The sequence below is a fragment of the Miscanthus floridulus genome, chromosome 13, assembly GCF_019320115.1.
Source record: "Miscanthus floridulus cultivar M001 chromosome 13, ASM1932011v1, whole genome shotgun sequence".
Classification (NCBI taxonomy): Eukaryota; Viridiplantae; Streptophyta; class Magnoliopsida; order Poales; family Poaceae; genus Miscanthus; species Miscanthus floridulus.
In genome coordinates, this window is record NC_089592.1 from 78,834,235 (window position 1) to 78,857,612 (window position 23,378).

The 23,378-nt window shown below is 44.5% G+C and overlaps 1 protein-coding gene and 1 non-coding gene across 3 annotated transcripts; both read right to left on the minus strand.

Moving 5' to 3' along the window:
• Positions 1-16,975: 16,975 nt before the first annotated feature.
• Positions 16,976-20,624, minus strand: LOC136501367 (uncharacterized). Of its 2 annotated transcripts, none has more exons than XM_066496878.1 (3): positions 20,595-20,624; positions 17,295-18,519; positions 16,976-17,144 (listed from the first exon to the last, which is right to left on the minus strand). In XM_066496878.1, the coding sequence occupies exons 2-3, from the start codon at positions 18,493-18,495 to the stop codon at positions 17,110-17,112; spliced, it is 1,236 nt and encodes a 411-aa protein (XP_066352975.1). In that variant the 5' UTR covers positions 18,496-18,519; positions 20,595-20,624; the 3' UTR covers positions 16,976-17,109. The 2 variants fall into 2 exon arrangements, with proteins under 2 accessions (XP_066352975.1, XP_066352976.1); XM_066496879.1 differs by lacking the exon at positions 20,595-20,624 and adding an exon at positions 18,603-19,206.
• Positions 20,625-21,769: 1,145 nt separating this feature from the next.
• Positions 21,770-21,851, minus strand: TRNAL-AAG (transfer RNA leucine (anticodon AAG)). Its single transcript has one exon. It is a non-coding gene; the product is annotated as a tRNA-Leu (tRNA).
• Positions 21,852-23,378: the final 1,527 nt, after the last annotated feature.

The following is a 23,378-nucleotide window of genomic DNA, read 5'->3' on the forward strand; positions in this document are numbered from 1 at the left end:
TTAACCAAGCAAGCAACCAAACAAGTGATAGCGAGTTGGAGAGGCCACACGAGAAACACGCGCGCGTACATCCATCGAAGCTAAGCTTGCTGCTCCATGTTTATTACACCCACCCAGCACAACCATGGCACCTCCTGTGTGATGGAGGATATGGCCTCCCATCCCACCCCAACTTCAGAGGAAGAATTGTAGAGTCATGTTTGCAAAGGGAACAAGCTACTGTTAGTTGATCTCCACCGGCCTATTAGGCCCTTGGATCTGGACCCTGATCGGGGACGCCCAACCCTAATATGGTTGGTGGACCCCTTTCGCACAGCACTATAAAGAGAGGTGGGGATTAGGGCTCTAACAACGAGGTTGACTAGAGCTACCGTGACCCACCAATAGAAAACCTAACCCGATCTAAAGAGGGTGCTGCCAGCGACGGGAAGCCAACTGACTTCGCCGCCACCAACCTCACCGTCGCCTCTGCATCGCCACTGGACCTCGCCACCACTACGCTGGACTCCACCGCGCCAAGCTGCGACGACACTGGCGTCCAAGCTGTTGTGGCGCCATGGACCAAATGATGACCTAGGGCGAGGTACATCAACAATTTCTCCATCTAAGTAAGAAGCTTACCCCTGGTCTACGTTTCAGAGGCACTATGTTTCCCAACAATGGTACCAGAGCCGGGTTAACAGTGCGTAGATCTAGTATGGGGTAGAGAATTGAAAAGAAATCAAAGAAAGAACAAGGGTTCGATCTGTTTCGGATTAAAACACTAACCCTAACCGGGTAAAAGAAAATAGAAAAGAGACCGAGAGGGTGGCAGACATCACTGACTGTTGGTCACCACCGCCACCGCGCGGGGAAAGGTGCCGCACCGCCATCTTCGTCGGCCTGCGGCAAGAAAAGAACAGACCCCAGTTTGGATCTGTGAAGAGAAGAGTAAGGGTAGATCTCGGCAGGGGCTAGAAATGATTAGAAAAGGAAAGAATAAATTAGATCCTTTCGGATCAGAGCAGACTGAAAGGGGTTCCCTAATAAAAGCATCTAGGCCCCTAGTTGGGTTTCGGTGATTAATGACAATACAGTGATTACTATGACTAACGTGTATTTTGCAGAGGCAATTAAGTTAGGTCATGGTAATGGAGATCGATTGGGTTATCATTATGGTCATGCCTCTATGATGGAAATTGTTTCGATTTTCAAAGGATGAACGACAAGGTTAAGGATGGACTAGTTCTAAGTGTCGATTAGAGTGGAAAAGACACTTAGAGTAGTTTAGGACTTTGTTTTTCCTTTGGCCATACTATTAAGGGGGGTATGGACGGGTAGCTTGACCTAGGTGAGTCTAGTGAGTTAGGTGTGGTGCACACTTGCTAAATCTAGCACTAGGTAGCTCCTAAGAAGCCCTTATATCCATTGGAGCAAACTTCATTCATATATGATCGAGAGTTGAAAGTGAATGGAGGATCAAATACTGACCGGACGCTGGCTCCGGGTTGACCGAACACTGGTGCAGAGTCGGGTTAGTTCATTTGATCAAGGTGAAATCGTCTAGTCTGACCGAACGCTGAGTCCCAGCATCCGGTCAACTCTAGTAAGGTTCCAGAGAGGGAAAATCACGATCGGACGTGTCCTGATTAGTGTTGACCGGACGCTGTCCAACGTCCAGTCACATCTTAAACACTGGTCACCCCGTAGAAGCACATAACGGTTCATTTTTCAGCCATGGTTATAAATACTTCATCCATTCGTGTGGGGGGTACTTTTGCTCATTCTAACAGCTGACAAATACCTTTGAGAGTGCAAGAAGAGCAAGGATCCTAGTGAGGTGATTGAGATTTGAGAATCCCAAAGAGAGCCCTCATTAGTGAGATCAAGAGTAGCAAAGTGTGCATCCACCCTTCTCATTAGGCTTGTCGTGGTCAAGTGAGAGTTTGTGCTTGTTACTCTTGGTGATCGCCATCACCTAGATGGCTTGGTGGTGATTGGGAGTTTGGTGATCATCCAGCGGAGCTTGTGGATAACCTAACTCAAGTTGTAAGCGGTTGTGGGTGATTCACCGCAACGGAGTGTCAAAGAATCAACCCGTAGAGAGCACTTGATCCTTGCGCGGATCAAGGGAGAGCTACAACCTTACGTGGATGCTCCAACTGAGGACTAGTGGAGAGTGAGCGACTCTCCTGATACCTCGGCAAAATATCATCGTGTTCCTCCTTCTCTATTACTTTGAGCATTTACTTTGAGCAATTCAATTCTTATCATTTACATTCATAGAATTAGCCATGCTAGAGTAGGATTAGGAACATAGGTTGCTAAACTTTTGTGCGGTAGATCAATAGAAACACTTTCTAGGCACAAGGGGTTAATTGGGCTAACCATAGGACTTAATTATTGCAAAGAAATTTAGAATTAGCCCAATTCACCCCCCTCTTAGGCATCTTAATCCTTTCAATTGGTATCAGAGCCTCATGCTCACATTATTTAGGCTTAACCGTCCTAGAGAAAGATGTCTCACGGGGATGAACCTCCTCCTATCTTTGAGGGGGATGATTTTTCATATTGGAAAATCCGCATGGAGGCGTATTTAGAAGCTCTAGATGTTGGAATACTTAGAGCCGCCTCACAAGGCTTCCCAAAACCTCAGGATGCTACACACCTATAAGGCGATGAGGTGAATTACGAAAAATGGAATGCAAAGGCTCAAAACACCATCTTTAGAGGCATTTGCAAAGATGTGTTCAACCAGGTGAGGAACCACAAAGACGCCCATGCACTATGGTCGGACGTTTGTGTGCTCCATGAGGGAACAAAGAGTGAGCGTGAGAAACACTATCATCTTGTCATGAAAAAGCTTAACTCTTTTGAGATGCTTCCCAAAGAATATGCTAATGAAATATATTCACGCTTGAATGTTCTTGTAGAGAAAGTCAATAGGCTTGGACTCACTCAAATGCAACCATCCGATGTTGTAAGAAAGATCTTGAGTGTCCTCTCCATTGACAAATATGGGTATATTGTGATTGTGCTTCATCAAAGTGATCTTTCCACCGCTGCACCAACACAAATCTTGGGAAAGATCAATGCTCATGAGATATATATGCACATCACACCACAAGATGGCTTGTTACTCTTGGTGATCGCCATCACCTAGATTGCTTAGTAGGTGATTAGGAGTTTGGTGATCATCCGACAGAGCTTGTGGATGACCCAACTCAAGTTGTGAGCTGGTTGTGGGTGATTCACCACGATGGAGTGTCAAAGAATCAATCTGTAGAGAGCACTTGATCCTTGCGTGGATCAAGGGAGAGCTACACCCTTGTGTGGGTGCTCCAACGAGGACTAGTGGAGAGTGGACGACGACTCTCCGATACCTCGGTAAAACATCGTCTGTGTTCCTTCCTTCTCTATTTACTTTAAGCATTTACTTTGAGCAATTCAATTCTTGTCATTTACATTCATAGAATTACCTATGCTAGAGTAGGATTAGAACATAGGTTGCTAAACTTTTGTGTGGTAGATCAATAGAAACACTTTTTAGACACAAGAGGTTAATTGGGCTAATCATAGGACTTAATTATTGCAAAGAAATTTAGAATTAGCCCAAGTCACCCCCTCTTGGGCATCTTGATCCTTTCACCTAACCGTAACTCTAACTGGGTGAAGGAAAGAACAAAAGAAGATGGATTCGGCCTAGAAGAGAATCAAAGCCGAACCCTAAACCCATGAAGACCCTCTAGGGAAGAAGAACAGTGGGTCAGATTTCGAACCCTAACTCTAGATCTAAACCCTAACCCCCAACATAGGTTCGGATAAGAGAAGTAGAATCCAAATCCAAAAGAAGAAGAGGATGGGGAAGAAGAGGAAAGGGACCTACCTCGCTGTGCAGTCGGGCTGACCCTTCGCCGGCGCGGGAGAAGAAGGCCGAACCGGGGGAGCTAGTTTTGCCCGGGCTCGGCCAAGGGGGCACCACGGCCAGGCTACTCGACTGGCGGAGCACTCACTCAGCTGGGGAGCACGCACGCCAGCGAGGGGGCCGGCGATAGCGCCATGGCTGCTCGCTCCACTACTTCGCTCGCTCAGTGCGCCGCGCTACTCAGAGAGAAAGGCAGAGGAGAAAGAAAGGAATGGGGCTAGGGTTTTTCAGATGACGCGGTCGAGCAGGGTTTTGATCTCACGAAGCCTATGCTCGACCGTCAGATGAGATCCAACGGTGAGGTTTCAACGGGCCGCTCTCGGCCCAAACAGGCGAGCGCGCCGGGCTGCTTTGCCGGCCTAGGCCCAGGTTGTGGCCCTGGGTTAGCGCAGCGCATGCGCGCGTGAGTGAAAGGCCAGAGCTGGGCCGGGCCACTGTGTGAGTTTCGGCCCAAGATCAGTTTTTTTTTATTTTCCAGTAATTGCTTATTTCTAGAAAATGAAAAAATAGCTCAAAGAAAATAAAAAAAGTAATTTTTGCCTGTGGGTAAAATTCAAGAAATTGAGTATACGTTTTCCGCTGCTAAAGAAATCGTTTATTCTCCAGTTATTTTAAACCAACGTGATATTTAATTGGAGAAAAAGAGATTATGCCATGATTATGATGTTGTTATTTTTTGACCAACGTTGTTAATAACAATATCGTAATCAACCAACGTGATACTTAATTGGAGAAAAAGACATTTTGACATGATTATGATGTTGCTATTTTCTGACCAACGTTGTTAATAACAATATCATAATTTTAATGATTTTATGCATTAATTCTATTTCTGTCCAACGGTGATGTAGAATTAGTGTATAAGAATAGTTGTATATTTTAATTTTGACCAACTGTTGGAAATCAAGGCATGCAATTATTGTTATTTTTTATGTTAAGAAAAAGATTGACCTGTCCTTCATCTTAGTTGAGGTGGACTGAGCAGTCACCTCACCGTGTTTCACTGAGCCTATGGCACTGGTGAGGGAGACAAACTGAGGCTGATGCTGCTTGAGCAAATAAAGATAGGGATTTTGAATCCCAATAGATGTCCTATGACCTTGAGCATAGGAAGTGGGTCACTGCTAATAAAAATGTTTGACTGTGATAAAGAACACGATTGAGCCTACAATTATGGACTCAATCCCAAAGTGTGACACGATCACCGAGTACCTCGATAGAATAAGGAGTCAGTTCACTAGCTCTTCAAAGACATATGTTACCTAGCTGATAAAACAGCTGGTGATAGAGAGGTACTTTGGAAATAGTAGGTATAAGAAAGCACATACCATTTGTTATCACTACGTGATGATGTGAATGCTTGTATGTGATGAATGGAAACGTTGCATGCGACAATGAGAATGCATCCCTCATCTGCGGATGTAAACAGAAAACGAAAGAGAGCTCATGATGCGTCGTAGAAATTATGGCACTATCGTTTAGACCATATTTCAAGGAGGAGAATAGAAAGATTAGTTAAGAATGATATTCTTCCTCCATTAGAGTTCTTAGATTTAGAACAATACAGAGAATGCATAAAAGGAAAGTATGTAAAAAAATTAAGAAAGATGACAAACGAAGCGCAGGAATTTTACAGATTATTCACATAGAAATCTGTGGTCCATTTCCTGTAAAGAGTGTAGATGGTTATGATTCATTCATAATATTCACAGATGATTACTCCCGTTATGGCTATATTTATACAATCAAAGAAACAACAGAAGCATTAGATAAATTTAAGATATTTAAGGCAAAAGTTGAAAATCAACATAATTTAAAGATTAAGATAGTCAGGTCCTGACCGGGGGGGGAGTACTACTGGTCGGCATACCCCATATGGCCAAGTTCCTAGACCTTTTACAAGGTTCTTATAGGAGAATGGCATAGTAGCCCTAGTATTCTATACCGGGCGAACCTCAACAGAATGAAGTAGCTGAAAGACGCAATTGTACCCTAATGGATATGGTGCGCAGTATGATAAGTTACCCCACCTTACCGTTGAGTCTGTGGATAGGAGGCGTTAAAAACCATCATTCATATTCTCAATAGAGTACCAAGTAAGTCGATGTCCAAAACACCGTATGAGTTGTAGACAGGAAGAGTACCCTCACTAAACCACTTACGTGTGGGGGGGAGTCCTACTGAGGCTAAAGTATTTAACCCAAATATTAGGAAGCTAGATCCCAAAATAGTAAGTTGCCATTTCATTGGCTACCTAGAAAAGTCAAAAGGTTTTCGTTTCTACTGTCCAGACAGACATACAAAGTTTGTGGAAACTGAGACACGTTGTCTTCCTAGAGGATAAAATAATGAGGGAGAGAATGGTAGCTCGAGAAATTGACCTTGAAAAGAAGCGGGTGTATGCGCCCACTCCTGATGATTCATGAGCCATTTTTTTCACTATCTGCTGTCGCTGCACCGACAGTGTAAGATATTGTGGTGCCAGCACCTGTTGTTATTCCGCTTGTGGCAACAATGAATGACAATGAGGAACCTATTCTTTAGGATCCTGTAGAACCTATTGCCACATATGAGGGGGAGGAACAACAGCCTCAAACAGAAGATGTGCCAATTGTGGAGGCCCCTAGAAGGTCTTAAAGAGTTAGAAAATCAGCTATTCCTGCTAACTATGAAGTATACAACACTGAGGAATTTCAAATGGAGGATGATCCCATCTCATTTGAAGAAGCCATGAGAAGTGATCATTCATCAAAGTGGCTTGAGGCCATAGGAAGATGAAATGAAATCTATGAATACCAATAAAGTTTGGGACTTAAAAATAATTTCTAAAGGAGCCAAAATAGTAGGCTATAAATAGGTCTACAAAACAAAACTTGACTCTCAAGGGAATATAGAGAGATATAAAGCGTGACTTGTGGCAAAAGGCTTTACACAAAGAGAAGGGATTGATTACAATGAGATCTTTTCTCCAGTCTCATGTAAGGATTCCTTCATAATTATAATGTCATTAGTGGCACATTATAATTTAGAATTACATCAGATGGGTGTAAAGACGACATTTCTCAATGGGGACTTGGAGGAAAATATTTATATGGCGCAACCGAAAGGTTTTGTTATGGAAGAAAAAGAACGAATAGGATGCCGCCTAAAGAAATCCATTTATGGATTAAAACAAGTTTCAAGACAGTGGTACTTGAAGTTTGATCAGACAATAAGAAATTTTAGGGTTTAAAGAGAATGTAGAGGATAGTTGTGCCTATGCAAAGTTTAAGAATGGGAAGTTTATCTTCCTTGTCCTATATGTGGATGATATCTTACTTGCTAGTAGTGATGTCAGTCTACTACTAGAGACAAAGAAGTTTTTGTCCTCAAAATTTAATATGAAAGATCTTAGGTGAAGCTTCATTCGTTCTCGGGATCAAGATTCACCGAGATAGAAGTAAAGGGGTATTAGGACTGTCATAAAAAGGCATACATAGAAAAGATCTTAAACAAATTCAGTATGCACAAATATAGTTCCTAACCTGCTCCTATAGTCAAGGGACGACAGATAAGGGGATTTTCAATGCCCCAGGAACCAGTATGAGATCGATCAAATAAAAACGGTTCTATATGCTTCAGCTATCGGAAGCTTGCAATATGCTCAAGTATGTACGCGCCCCGACTTGGCATTTGTTATCGAGTTACTTGGTAGATTCTAGAGCAATCCTAGAATAGAACAATAGAAAATGGTAAAGAAAGTCTTGCGTTATTTGCAAGAAACGAAAAGCCTTATGATGATGTATAGAAGATCAGATTCATTCCATATAGTGGAATATTCTGATTCTAACTATGCGGGAAATGATAGAAAATTCATGTCTGGATATGTATTCACTCTCGCAGGAGGAGCTATTTCATAGAAAAGCTCAAAGCAAACTATCACTACATCGTCCACAATGTATGCCTAGTTTGTAGCGAGTTATGAGACAACGGGGCAGGTGAATTGGCTAAAGAAGTTCATACCCGGTTTGAAGGTGGTTGACGACATCTATATACCACTTAAGTTATACTGCGATAATAATTCGGCAGTATGATATGCTCACAACAATAAGTCAAGTGGTGCTGCCAAACACATTGACATAAAGTATTATGTTGTGAAAGATAAAGTCCGGGATCATGTCATAAGTCTTGAGCATATAAGTACCGAAAAGATGCTCGTGGATCCGCTTACAAAAGGCTTACCACCCAACGTGTTCAAAGAACATATAGTTAGCATGGGTTTAAGGAAAAGTCTAAAATTCCTGGACAAAAGAAAGCCCAAAATTAAGTATCTATTTCAGAACAGAGTAGTGTGTTGTAGCTGTTAAATCTATCGGCAATTGACCGTGACGATGAAACATGCTCTATGCGCTAATCTGTAACGAAATGAACAAAAGTAAATGATATGAAATTAAAAGATGGTAGTGAGATCAAGAGGAAGAATGTTAGTTGATCTCCACCAATAGGCCCTAGGCCCTTGGATCTGGGCCCTGATCGGGGGCGTCCAACCCTAATATGGTTGGTGGGCTCCTGTCGCACAACACTATAAAGAGAGGTGGGGATCAGGGCTCTAACAACGAGGTTGACCGAAGCCGCCGTGACCCACCAACAGAAAACCTAACCCGATCTAAAGAGGGTGCTGCCAGCGACGGGAAGACCCACTGACTTCGCCGCCACCAACCTCACCGTCGCCTCTGCATCGCCACTGGACCTCGCCACCACTACAGCTGGACTCCACCGCACCGAGCTGCCACAAACCAGCGTCCAAGCCGCTACGGCGCCATGGACCGAATGATGACCTAATGACGAAGGTACATCAACAGTGTCTCCATCTAAGCAAGAAGCTTACCCCTAATCTACATTTCAGATGCACTGTGTTTCCCAACAGCTACCACCCTTTGTTCTATATTATAGATTGTTTTGGTTTTTTAGTACATAGTTTCTGTTATGCATAAACGATGTCTACATATATAATAAAAGTTGTGTATCTAAAAAAAGTCAAAATGACTTTATAAATTAGAAGGTATGGAGTACTGTTTTAAAAGCTAAAGTCAAAACATGCACACTCGACAACACTGTTCTTGTGTACATGTCATCGCCTTGTCGTGCAAGAATTAACCAGAGTGCTGACGTCTCCAACATGTAATGTCAAAAGTCAAACGACGAACGGAAGTTCCAAATTATTCTGAAAAAAATAGTACCCGTCTATGGTGGAAAAAGGAGTGCTGCTCACCTATGCTGGAGCGAACTGGAGTACTGGGCCTTTTTTATTTCTAGTGTGTTGCTGTGAAAAGTGTCCTTTAATTATGTAGCACTACTTACTACTAGTAGATTATTAGATTATATGCAACAGTTTGTCTCCTCTTACTGAGGGCAGGCATTGTTGCGTGCTACAAGCTCATTGCTGACGTTCACACGCTGCTGAATTGCGGGTTGCTTTAGGTCGTAGTACGTCTTTCACTGCTCATCTTTATTTGGGGAAAAAGTTTTAGAACTAGGTCTTGTTAGATCACCTCCAAATTCCAAGTTTTTTCATTCTCTTCTCCATCACATTAATTTTTAGCCGCTTTGCATGGAGTATTAAATGTAGGTAAAAAAAATAACTAATTGCACAGTTTAGTTGGAAATCACGAGATGAATCTTTTGAGCTGAGTTGGTCTACGATTAGGACAATATTTACCTAAATAAGACGAAAGTGTTACTATTCATCAGGTTAATATTTTTTGCAATCTAAACCTGGCCCTAGCAAGGAGCATGCAATGAACTTTATCACGGGCTACCGGAGCCGACCCGGAGCAGATCCGATCTTCTTACCAATACGAAAGCCAGAACTGATATAGGAAAATTGGATCCCTCCAATACTTGCTTGACCTGATGGATGGACTAGTGGGCGTGGGCTAAAAATCTTGCCCGATGTTGGGACAGAGACACTACGACTGGGATTGGAGCAGCCAATAATCAGGTTTTCTTTGGCTCGATCAAAACCTGATCTAACCCAACTTGGCACTTGAACAGGCCTAAATTCATCGGTAGTGCTGTTTATAGGCTGGACCGACATCGTATAAGTTGCCCACTCGCTTTGTGCCTCAGTCCGCGTCCTGCTCCGGGACTGGACCAAGCCTTGGGCCATGCCGTGTGCCCCTGCTCGGACTCGCGCCTCCAGTCATAGCCGCCCTCCATCCGTCTGCCCATGCTCCTGCCGAGATACGTGCCGCTGACAAGCTCCACACCGGCGACCTCCATGCCACTCTGCGGATCGAGCTCCATGCCGTCGTCGAGCCCCGCGTCGACAAGCCTCCATTCGTCCAAGCAGCAAGCAGATACTACGCTGAAAGCGCATGTTGCAATAATATGTTTCAAGTAGTTTCAGAGGTATGTTACAAGTTTTGTATATCGATGTTGCAAAAGTAAATCGGGGTGTTGCATATGTTGTAATGGCTATACACCACATTTGAAGTGTATGTTCCAAATATTTCATTTATTCTAGATGAATGATGCAGGTGTTTTATATGCACGTTGTAAAAGTAGATCGGGATATTGCATATACATGCATGTTGTAACCATATGTTTCAAGTAGTTTTCAGGTGTTTCATACGTATGTTTGCGAGTGTTTCATCTAGATGTTGTATATGTTTGCAATTGTTTTTAAATATTTTTCAGGTGTTTTCACAAGTATTTCAGATGCTTCTTTTAAGTGTTTTCATTTGTCTTCTTTTGTATGTTGCAACATTTGCATCTAGATATTTCAAAAGTATATCAGGAGTTGCACATAGGATGCGCGTGGGAAGCGGCCGGCGGTGCGAACGACGGTTTGGGGGTGGCGTGGGCCCACAATGCTCTCGTTTGCTCCCTCTGCGCGACAACGTCCAGATGTTAGCGCCCCAGACAGACGTCCGGGCGCTAGCAAGCCCGTAAATTCATTTGGAGTAGTTGGAGATTGTTAAACTTAAATATTAACATTCTTTTGAGTTTAGCACAATTGGCCTCTCCTAAGGGCCTGTTTGGAATCCCTACCTCTAAAGTTTAGAGCTCTAAAAATTTAGAGCACTTTATATCACTTTTGAGGTCTAAAGCTCTAATGTGAGGTGGGCTAAAGTTTAAAGCTAACTTTAGACCACATATTTGGAGCTTTAGCTCTAAAGTTTAGAGAAGTATCAAACAGGCCCTAAGTCTTACTTCAAGCCCTATATATAGCTGATTTTGAGTGGCTTGATCGATGCCGGCTTAAACCAACATTTATGCACAGATCATAGCAATTAATTAAGAGTGTAGTCTAGGACATAAAATCGTTTTTTGATAAAATATAAATTGAACCAAAAAAGACATAGTAATCATAAGAGTTTCGAATTAAGTAGTGGATATATATAAGATTTTAAGCGACTAATACGATCGAAGAATTTGAAAGTCAAAATCTATATTTATGATGTCACGAGACATGGGCTACAATATAAACCACTATAGATCATGCTAGGGTTTGAACTAAATACGTACACAGGAAGAAAAAAAAACTATGTATATGGATGAAAGTGTATAATAAAGTAATCACTAAGTTAATCTACTACCACCTAAAAAATAAGTAACGTAATCGTTCCGCGCCCCCGCCTCCGCTCCATCCGGCGCCCGCTTTAAAAAAGAACGGACTGCCTCAAGCCCCTAATTTTTGTTGCCAAGCAAAATAAAAGAGAAGAAGGGTTCCAGGTGGAAAAGTGCAAGAGAGAAAGAAAAGGTGAAAGGATCTAAATTGAATTCAAGAAACGTAAGGATTTTTTATGTAAAAGTTCATCCCACGTTGGATCACCTACTGCTGGGCTGGAATCTACCACGTGGGCCTTTTGCGCCAGTAGACTGGCCCTAGTCGTGGCCTGGCTCCTTTTTTTTCTAGCAAAACAACAAACTTAATTAAAACACGGTTTCTGAAAAAATATATACGGCAAAAAAAACCTGTTTCAGAAACGACCTCTTCCACATCCCCGTTTCTAAAAAAAACAAATACAACAAAAAACATTTCCGAAAAAATATATACAACAAAAAAAACATCAATCAAATCTATGCGCGCGCGACCTAGCTCCACCTAAAAAATAATTAACGTAATCGTCTGCGCCCCTGCCTCCGCTCCGTCCGGCGCCCGCGTTAAAAAAGAACGGACTGCCTCAAGCCCCTATTTTTTGTTGCCAAGCAAAATAGAAGAGAAGGAAGGGTTCTAGGTGAAAAAGTGCAAGAGAGAAAGAAAATGTAAAATGATCTAAATTGAATTCAAGAAACTCGGAGATTCCTGATGTGAAAGTTCAACCCACATTGGGGCACCTACTGCTAGGCTGGAATCTGCCACGTGGGCCTTTTGCGCCAGTAGACTGGGTCGAGCCATGGCCTGGCCCCCTTTTTTCGTTTTTTTTCTAGCAAAACAACACTTAAAACACCGTTTCCAAAAAAAAACATATACAACAAAAAAAAAAACCGTTTCAGAAACAAACTCTTCCACATCTTTTTTTCTAAAAAAAACAAATACGACAAAAAAGTCAATCAAATCTTTCCGTGCGTGACCTAGCTCCAGCCTGCGCCGGCGGCGGTGGGCAACTGCGACCTGCTGCCATGCGTAGTCCCACATACGCGGCAGCACGCGTCACACCATGGACGTCGCGATGCGATGCAGTCCGTGCTGGCGGCATCCGCGGTGCTCGCCACGTTCTACGACGTGTTTGGCCGTGTGCTCTGCTTCGCCCGCCCGCGCGTGCCCTAGCTCCAGCCTGTGCCGGCGGCGGCGGGCACCTGCAAACACTCGCCTCGCTCGCCCGTCAACGCATGCACTTGTGCGTGTGCCCGCGTGTCTGCGCCCCGCTAGCCCTCGTGCGCGTGTAGCCGCCGTCTGCACCCCGCTCGCCCTCCTTGCGAGAGCGGGAATGAAGGAACGACATAACGTGAGATGAACGGACGGACCTCCTGGCTGCACGTATCAGACGAGTCTCTTGTGTGGTGATTTGCTACATGCCCGCACGTAACAATGTGGCCCATTAATCTACCGCGTCCACATAGAAGAAGGAAAACCTGGAGAATTTAGAAATAGTTTAGGGTTCCAAATACAAAAGTATTTATTAGATTTTTATTATTTTCTAAAAATGTAAAAATATAATAAAACACACAAATAATAATTAAAAAATGAAACCAACTGTATTAGGTTTCTAAAAACCAAATCCACACAATATAGGTTATAAAGATCATAAAATATGCTTTATGTAATCAAATTTGTATATTTCTTAATATGTTTGTCTAAATCGCAAGCCATGTGCATCGTCATAGACATGGATAAAAATTTATTAATACATTTGTCTAAACCATAAGACACGTACATCATTGTACTCATGGATAAAGAATGCGTTCGGAGGGTACACTTGGGCACTGTAGCTCAGCTGGTTTTAGAATGATTTAATAGTGTTTTGTGAGGGAGAATAAGCTGAAACAATCTGGGACTGGAGCAGCCGAACGCGGTGAAAAATTCGTTACCTCATACAACGTACGGGTATATATCTAGTTACATATTATAGAGAAAATTAACAAAGAGCGAGCACATAAAGATAAAATATTTTTTTAATATAATTATCAGTACTAGAAACCTGCACGTCTAATATATGTCTACCTATGATCCTATTATGGATAGTACGTGTAATCGAATAGGAGTAGTGGAGGACTATTCTTCCTGCCTGTAGCTAGCTAGCCTAGTGGATGATGTAGATCGAGGCAGCCGCATCGCTCGTCATGCCAGTGTGCCAGTACGGTGGCCTTTGGTTGCAATTCTGATGTGCGCTGGTATACGTTTTTCCTTTTTTTTCGTAAAATGTCATAGGAGTCCTGCGGTTCTGCCCAACCACGTACGTCGCCGAGTTGCCGGTCTCTGTCTGCCGGTGGAAATGAAATGATATGATCTGCGTGCGAACCTTGGAGACGAAGGCAACTACGCCTCCTCCTCGCATTGGGAGCAATTTTTCAGGGTTCAGACAAGGTACGTGTGCACACGGACGGCGACATGCATCATCGCGGAACAGTTTAGCAGTAATAAAGAATCAAAGATGTCAAAAAGCCAAAGCGGTACGTCGGCTAGTGATGGTGGACTGATGGCTGAGTCTGACCGACAAGAACAAGGCACACTACTTAAAAAAAACGTTCAGTAGCAACGGAATAATTTTTTTTATAGGGACGGCTAGTGATGGAGCCGCTCCTACAGTGGGCGTGCTCGGAACCCACGAGACCAGCCGCCCCTACAAATAGAACAGTAGGGACGGCTGGTGATACGAGCCGCCCCAACAAATGGGTCGATTTGTAGGGGCGGCTCACTTACCAGCCGCCCCTACAAAATGCTGCCACCGAAACCCGCATGCTCCAAACCTGGGCTTGGCCTCACTTTCGCTTGTAGGCCACTGAAACCCACAGGCCTGTTAAGGTCGTCAATGATCTAAGCCCTTGATCTGAATCAAACGGCCGAAGTTCGTCTCACCAGGAACAAAACTAGCTCCACACGTCGGACTTCCCAAACCCTAACCAGATTTAGGGTTTCATTCTCACTTATCCAACCTCTCGCTCTCTATCTCTCTCACCCGACGGCGCACTCTCTCTCACTCGCCCTCCTCTCTCTCTCTCTCTCTCCCTCACTCGCCCACCTCTCTCTCTCTCCCTCTGATGCCTACCTCTCTCTCCCTCTCTCGGTGCCACGGTGGCGGCGCTCGGGGCGGTGGCGCTTGCCCACCTTCCCTCCGTGGCGACGGCGCATAGGACTGGCCCCAACTGGCGGCAGTTCATGGGACGGCCCCAACCGGTGGCGACGGCGTGCGGGGCGGCCCACGGGGCAGCCACCACCCCCGACGGCAGCACGCGTGACGGCCCGTACCGATGGCGGCGGCACGCGTGGCGCCCCCCGGCAGTGGATCTAGGTCGGCCGCGCCCCCCAGCGGTGGATCTAGGGTGGGCGCGCTCCCTGACGACGAATCTAAGGTGGGCCTGTTATTCGGCGACGGATCTAGGGTGGTGATGTTCCCCGTCGGTGGATCAAGGCGGGTGTGCTCCCCGACGGTAGATCCAGGGAGAGCCCATCCTCCAAGCGACAGATCTTGGGTGGTGGCGTCCCCAGTGGTAGATTGAGGGCTGGCGCGACCGGATCTGAATCCGATGCGAGCGGACGGAGATCTGATGTGGTCGGATCCTTGGGTGCTTCCTCAAGCAGTCAGCGCCCCTTCATCGATGCTAGGCCGCAGCACATGGTGGAGTGGCGTCGGGCCAAATCCTAGCGATGCCATGCCTATCCGTCTTCGTCGGTGCTTTGGCTCATCTCTGAGGTGGCGGCGGCAGCAACAGCGTGGGCTAGCTCGCATCTCGGCGGTGGCGTCGTCGTCGTGATCCAATGCGTGTGTCTAGAGGGCCTGTGCAGCCGATGGATGCGCCAACATCTGCAGTTCTACACCACCGGTTGCATAATATGGTAAGTGCTGTCCGGTCCTATTTTTTTTCACATATTCTTTAGTAGATTTGTCTCCCGTATAAATGAGTTAGCTTCTTATTCAAGTCGGCATCTACTTTCGTTTAAATTTGTAACAATAACATATCATTAGATCGTTGTGTCTTCATTTCTCATAACTGGTGGTTTTTATTTGCAACCCATCATCCTAACTTCTGATTTCTCGCTCACTCATGTGCAGGAAACAAGAACAAGGGAAAAGCTATCGGAATTGACGAACTTAGCTATTTTATGATTTTGGTATGCTCTTGAGTTTTTTTTGTATGATTTTGATAAGCTCCCACCGCAACGTGGTGTGTATTGATGCTGTGAAACTTGTTAAATTTGGTTAATGTGAATATGATAATGGATGTAATGATATTGGGTTGTGCATATGCTCAGATTTGAATATATATATATATATATATATATATATATATATATATATATATATATATATATATATATATATATATATATATATATATATATATATATATATATATATATAGGGAGAGGCTATTCAGTAGCCGGCTACAAAATAAGTTATTCTGTAGCCACCTTCATTTACTATAATTTTATATACTAATTTACCATAATATAAATACATATTTACGATAGTTGGGTTACTATAACACATGGGGATATTTACCATAACGTTATATTAAACCACTTAGTAAGGAGTTATTATAATCTCGTAAAATAACATAGTAATTATCGTAACTTAAAGTGGCTACAAAATAAGTTATTCTGTAGCCAGCTACAGGATAGTAGTTATATATATATATATATATATATATATATATATATATATATATATATATATATATATATATATGTTTTGGTCGAATTTGAACTGTAAATTAAAAAAAATTACGAAAAAATATACTGTAGGGGCGGTTCTAGAGTGAACTGTCCCTACAAACAGGTATTATAAGGGCGGCTGGTACTACGATCGCCCCTACAAATCAATTTTATAGAGGCGACTGATAACACCAGTCGCCTCTACAAATTAATTTATAAGGGTGGTCTGAAAACCGCCCCTATAAATACATGATTTGTAGATGCATTTGGGTAGGGGCGGCTGAGCAAGCCGCCCCTATAAAGCCTCTAGAGCCGCCCCTACAGAGGCATTGTGTAGTAGTGGCAGTTTCAGTTCATCCTCTTCTTCAGTTTTTGCAAGATTTCTCTGCGACAAGGAGTAGGCAAACAACGGTAGGGAAAACTGATCAACTATAGACTTTCGTTCTGTTCGCTTGGCTTATAAGCCATATTTTTTCAGTCAACGAATATTATTTTTCTCTCACAACAAATCAGTCAATAACACTTTCAGCTATGACTTATCAGCCAAACGAACAGGGCATTCGTTTTCTCCTGTTGTGCACGTCATCTGTTTGGTCAATCCATTTTCCAAAAGGAGCTAGTGAAGTGAGGTGATTATCATATTATTATTATTTATGTATATATATATATATATATATATATATATATATATATATATATATATATATATATATATATATATATATATATATATATATATATATATATATATATATATATATATATATATATATATATATATATAAAGTAGCACAAACAACTCGATGTCCTGGATGCTTGGCTGCTTGCTACAAGCCTACTACTAGTAGTTTATTTTTCTACTTCTTCAAGGCATAACTCTTGCACCATTCAACAACAAAGACTCTCACAGGTTGCTCGACAGCCATGACGGTAGACACCCTGCAATTAACATTTGGAGGAAGAGAACAACACATAAGAAATCAGATTTATCCAAATTAATGCCGTGAAAATTGCGGAGTTTCAAATGGCAAGATGCATGAGAGAAAGAAAGTTCAGAAGGTGAGATTCAGAAAGAGCTAGCGTGCTCACATGACACCGGGAAGCTGAAGCACAGGCCCGGCTGCTGCTCGGCGACGAGGATGTAGAAGAGGCCCATTACGCCCGTGTGCCGCCGCTCGCTGCTGTACCTGGACACCACGGTGAGAGCCTCGCCGTCGCGCACCTTCACGTCGCCCGGCCTCGGGTAGCACGTGGACATGCCCACGATGTACCCCGCCTCGTTCCCGGCCTCCCGCCCGTTGCCGTAGGTCGCGGTCGACTCGCACAGCAGGCGCCCGTCGTCGCCGTGAAGGGACGCGCTGATGCCGCCCGAGTGCTGGTGCGCCACGCCGAACACGACGTCGCCTCCCCGCGGCAGCACCTGCGTGGCCGTCTGCACGTGGACGCACTCGCCGTCGCCGGCGCACTCCTCCACCTGGTACTCCACCTTGCATGCGGCCACGTCGAAGATGTAGATCTTGACGGGCAGCACCGCCGCGTCGCTCCAGTCCTGCCACATCACGGTGTAGCGCAGGAACACCTTCCTGGCCTCGCCGTTGACGAACCCTGCTCCCTCCTCCACCGCGCACCGCGTCTCGTCGTAGCAGCAGCGCAGGCCGCCGGCGTAGTCCCCGGGGATGCCGCGGCCGTGCTGGTCCACGGTCACGTTGTACAGGTCGCAGCGGCACTCGGTGCACGCCAGCTTGTCGACCGCGCCGCGCGTGTCGATGGCGTGCACGTTGAGCAGCCACCGCTCCTCGTACCCTTCCGGCGGCGCGGACGGGTCGCCGATCTCGATGCCGTACGGGTCAGGCACCCACGTGGCGGTGCGCCGGGTCTCGGACCCGAGACCGTAGTACTGCCCCAGCGTGTGGTTGCACACGCCAGAGTTCCGCGCCGGGATCATCCGCGGGCGGCCCTCCGCCGACGCCGCCGTGGCGTCCTTGGCCGCATAGTAGGGCTCCACGACCCAGTGGTGGAGGTAGGTCTCGTGGAGCGGCACGGGGACGCCGTGCTCGTCGACGACCTCGCCGTTGAAGCTCTTGAGGGCCAGGTGGCCTCTCGGGAAGGCGATGTCGAAGTAGTACTTGTCGGCGACGTCGCCGGGGCGCAGGAAGATTGGCGGCGACAGGAAGGTCTTGGTCTTCACCAGGCGGCCTTTCACGTTCAGCGCGTCCGCTGATGGGAGAGACGGGCCGGTTGCAGAGAGGAGTGCGATGAACAGCGGCACGAGGAAGAGGGAGGTCTTCATCTTGTCACCACTGTACTATACCGCCTGCAGATTCATGGTACCGTATATATATGTATTATGATAAGTGATTAATGAAAAAAAAGTTAGGCTAAAAGTATGGAACGAACCAGATTAGTAGGCAAATTAAAAACGAATAAGAACAAGCTGACGGCTCAAGAACTAATTGCTTTGCTGAGAACCGAGCAGGGGCTCGGTTGGTCACCTGAGCAGGGTTCAGGCTGCCCGCCCGCGGTTCTAGCTAACTATTAGCTTGAGGGAGTTTGGATGTACATTTATTAGCCAGCTAATAATTATTAGCAGCTGTTACGCCTATTAGCTATTATTCTATGATTTGATCCAACTGTTGAGATAGTTGTTATATCTAGAAGTTCAGCTAACAATTAGCTAGTCTTTTATCTATACTTGTTTGACCCAAAAACAATAATTATTAGCAGATAACTATTATGTACGGGATCCAAACAAGGCCTTATAATAAGGTCATGGACACTCAACTGCTATCTACTCTAGATTATTATATTTTGATCTGAATCCAGAAAGAGATTTCGTGGCGCTTGAACTGAACGAATACAGCAATCGGAGTGAGTAGAGGACAAGGCGCAGCAACTTTTGGTATAGAGTAACAAACACACAGGCACAAAACATGTGACTAGACGATCCAATCCAATCCAACCATAAAAAAAGAACCACTAGCAACAATGCCTGCCTGACGATTCCCTCCCATCTGTGCCATTTTTGTAGGAAAAAAACGACAAACAGGTTGATCATGCGTCATGGCAGCTTGATATTTTTAGAAAACAAAGAAAGTCTTGGAAAGTGGTAAATCTGTGCTAGTCGATATATATATTAGGAAATGGTAGGTAGTATATACTACGGAGTACGTAGTAAGCACGAGCGAGAAAGAAAACAAACAGCTAGTAAACCAAGCAAGCAAGCACACAATACAACTCACATCCTGGCACAGCTGTATGTATGGCATTTCTTTGTAGCTGTTCAGTTGCTCTTGTTCTCATCGTCTAGACGTACATGCTTATATATAAAAATGTCGGCCATTTGAACCTTATAATGGTCTTATATAGTTATATAGGCTCCATTCGCTTCACTAAAAAAACAAATCGAAACACTGTTCTGACTAATTTGTTTTGAGAGAAAAATACTGTTTCGACTGAAAAAAACAAGTTTAAAAAGACGGATTATACGAGAAACGAACATGGCCTATGTTATGGCCGGCACTTGTGGTTTGCCTATGATAATTAAAGCAGGCTAGGTAGGATGCTGTATATACTTTTGAACTAAAATAATGTGAGAAGAATAGGTCGCAGAAATCCAAACATGAGATCATGCATGATGATACATACTCGCTCCATCTTCGGAGAACAAAAAAAAACAATTCTTGCAATTTTTTAATTTGTGAATCAATCGGGCGCAACCGGATATATATATATATATATATATATATATATATATATATATATATATATATATATATATATATATATGTACTGTAGGTAGCATATCAGAAGAATCGATATATGAACATATGTACTAAATCCGTTCTAAATTATAATTCGTTTGACTTTTTTTTGACCTTAAGTTTGACCGCTTGTCTTATTCAAAAAAATTGTGTAAACATAGTCAAATTTAAGTCATTTTTGAAGAACTTTAGTTAATAAAGCAAACCACCGCGAAAGAAGTGATATTTTGCACAAATTTTCGAATAAGACGAGTAGTCAAACTTGAGGGTCAAAAAAAATCAAATGAATTATAGTTTGGAACTGAGGAAGTAGTAAGTAGTACACAATACATCTTGGGAAGCAAAAGCAAGGTAGGCGAATCCAAAGAAACGAATTCATATGAAGGAGACATGCATGCAGGGGAAGGGGAAGGGGAAGAGCGGGGCGTGCAATGGAACATATGGTCATGTTCATTTTGTTGAAAAGCTATGGCTGAAAGTATTGTTCATTGATTTGGTGTGAGAGAAAAATATTATTTCTTTACTAAAAGTACGAATTCCTAAGATAAACGAACAGGGTCATAGCCTGTAGTAGGCTGCAGCAGCAGTAGAGCAGGGTAGGACGGAGGAAGAAGACGAGAAAACATACCGAGCTGAAGGGCCCTGCGTTGAAGACTGAAGGATGGATGGATGGATGTGTGTTATATAAAGGGAGGATGGTCCTTACGTCAGTGCTGACGTACGTGATGGTCCTTACGACAGTGCTCACGTACGTTTGCTGGGTGCGGCTCATCAGGCCGAGAGGCCTCTCGTTCGTGGTCGTGACGAATGGAGATAATTGGTTGATCGCTTCACTGATAACTCATGATTAAAGTACTGTTAAATAATTTGTTATGAGAAAAAAATTTATTTATTAGATAAAAAAATACGACTTATAAGTCGAATGAGATGGCGGCGTCGCATCGGAGTGGAGTACGTCGAGTCCACACACGCACACGGAATTGCTGCCGCATTGGTTGCTTCTAGAAAGGGAGGACACGGACGATTTGGTGAGTCCCTGATCGATGCCGACACCGTTATTCGGGTTGATTTCCTCTTGGGCTAGGCTACGCTCCTCGATCGCTCCTGCTCAGTGCGTGCTCGTAGTAACTACAGATAATAATAGATAAATAAATAATAAAACGGACGCAGAACGCGGCAAGCAAAGGTAGCACAGCGGCGTCGGAGTTGAGTTCACACGGACGGACGGCGGCCTTGCTTCTTTCTTCTAGAAACGAGCAAGACGACGTGGATTATTACGATGCTCTGTCGTCGACACGTACGTTATCCATGCTTTCTCTTGGGCTACCTTACGCTCCTGGCTCGTGCATGCTTTTTTTTTTCTCTCCTCCTTCTCCTCGCTCACTACAGCCTACAGATAACATCGTACAAGGGCCCGCACCGGCCGGGGAAGCAGAGCAGCAGGTCGATGGTGGCGGTTGGGCAGACGACGGATTTCCTTTCGGAGCCTGATAGTCAGCACCGAGCACGTACGCACGCGAGGGACGTGTTGTCGGTGCGGTGCTGTGCTCTTACGTGCGCGCGGCGCGGCTGCCGCACGGAGACGGGAGAGCGCAGCGTGGCCGAGTTGGCGTTGGCGGCGCGGCGCGCGGCAGGCACGCGACGGAGAGGGGCGCTCCACTTGCAGACGACCTCGCCACGCCGGTGCAGTGCAGCAGCCCCAACTAGATAGCAAGGCGTGAACGCGCGGTGCGGGTGCGGCCTTATCGAAACTGAAAAGGAGGGACAAAAAAAAAAGTAAAAAAAGTAAAAAAGCAGAAATTTTGTTGAGAGTGGGATTTGAACCCACGCCCCTTTCGGACCAGAACCTTAATCTGGCGCCTTAGACCAACTCGGCCATCTCAACTTGATGCTGAGTTATGTTCGTTTCCCATCTTGATGTGAAGTTCACACGACGAGCACATTCCAGGTTTAGAATTTCACGAATTTCAGTGATGAACAGAAGTTTTGGATTACAATTGCTGTTTTTTCCCGGAAGAAATACCAGTATTAATTTAGAGTTGAATAGCTAGTATCTGCTGTGTCAATTGATTAGATGCATGGGTTAGCATTAGTCTAGTGGAAACCTTCCACCTCCATATGCTACTAGCAGTTAGCAGTTGCCGGGATTTCGATTCGACGTCATTCTGTTAAAAAAAAAAAACTACGAACCATAAAATCAAATTTTAAATTTTCTTTCAACTGAAATTTGGCTCCAACTACATTCTCTAATTTTAGCCACGGCCGGTAAAAACATGCAGAGGCCGAAATTTGAAACCCTGCCACATTGTTGTGTGACCGTAACTAGCTAGTAGTATCCGTACAAGACTCCCAAGTGGCAGTGTGGTACTGGTACGTACGGAGTACTATGCTACGGCCTGATCTCTCTTGCTAATCGCAGCCCCCAGGCTCCAGCAAAAGCAGGCATCCCATCACGACCATAATTCTTCACCATGCATGTTATATGACAGTACTAGTATACTAGTACTAGTAACACGCAAGGACATCCCATGTGTTAATTAATGTTATACAACCATTCCGCCATCATGTTATGACAGACTAGGGAATGCTACACCCCGACCCTCAGATGGTTCGGCCGTTCGCAGGACGCGACAACAGCCCAACGATCTAACATAATATCTTCTTGTCCACTGTCCTCTCTAGAAACCTCTCGTCCATTTATCCTCTCTGGAAAACTCTCCACCGTAGTGTCGTGACAGTGCTCCACGCGCCACCTCAACATTCTTCAGGCGTTCGGGCGTTGGGCGCCGGCCGGCTCTCCATCGCGCCCAAGCGCGGCTGCCCGTCTTCCTCCCGCTCCATACGCCTACTGCCCACCGTGGCCTTCTCTAGCGTGCGGCTCGTCTTCTCCACCGAAGCGACCAGCCGCAACCTTCTCCCCGAAGCAGCGAGCACTACACCGGTGAAACACACCATGAGCCTATTCCCAAGCAGCAAGGAGATGTTGCACTGAAAGTGCATGCTGCAAACATATGTTTTAGGTGTTTCAGAGTATGTTGCAAGTGTTTCGTATCGGTGTTGCAAAAGTAGATCGGAATGTTACACATATTGCAATGGTTATACACGTATGTTTTAATTGTATGTTTCAAATATTTCATCTGAATCAGACATATGTTGCAAGTATTTTCATCTACATGTTGTAAAAGTAGATCTGGATGTTGCATATATATCCATGTTCAAGCATATTTTCAAGAGGTTTTAGATGTTTCATACATCTGTTGCAAGTGTTTCATCCGGATGTTGCATATGTTTGTAATAGTTTTCAAGTGTTTTTCAGGTGTTTTTGCAAGTATTTCAAACGCATATTTCAAGTGTTTCATATGTTTTCTCTGTACGTTGCAACTGTTTGCATCGGGATATTTCAAAAGTAGAT

What these genes read in the sequence shown, in the direction of transcription:
- LOC136501367 (XM_066496878.1), bottom strand. Translation starts at nt 18,495, where the DNA reads ATGAAGACCTCCCTCTTCCTCGTGCCGCTGTTCATCGCACTCCTCTCT. An exon ending in CTTCAGCTTCCCGGTGTCAT is followed by an intron (nt 17,145 to 17,294) that starts GTGAGCACGCTA and finishes TGTTAATTGCAG; the next exon opens with GGTGTCTACCGTCATGGCTG.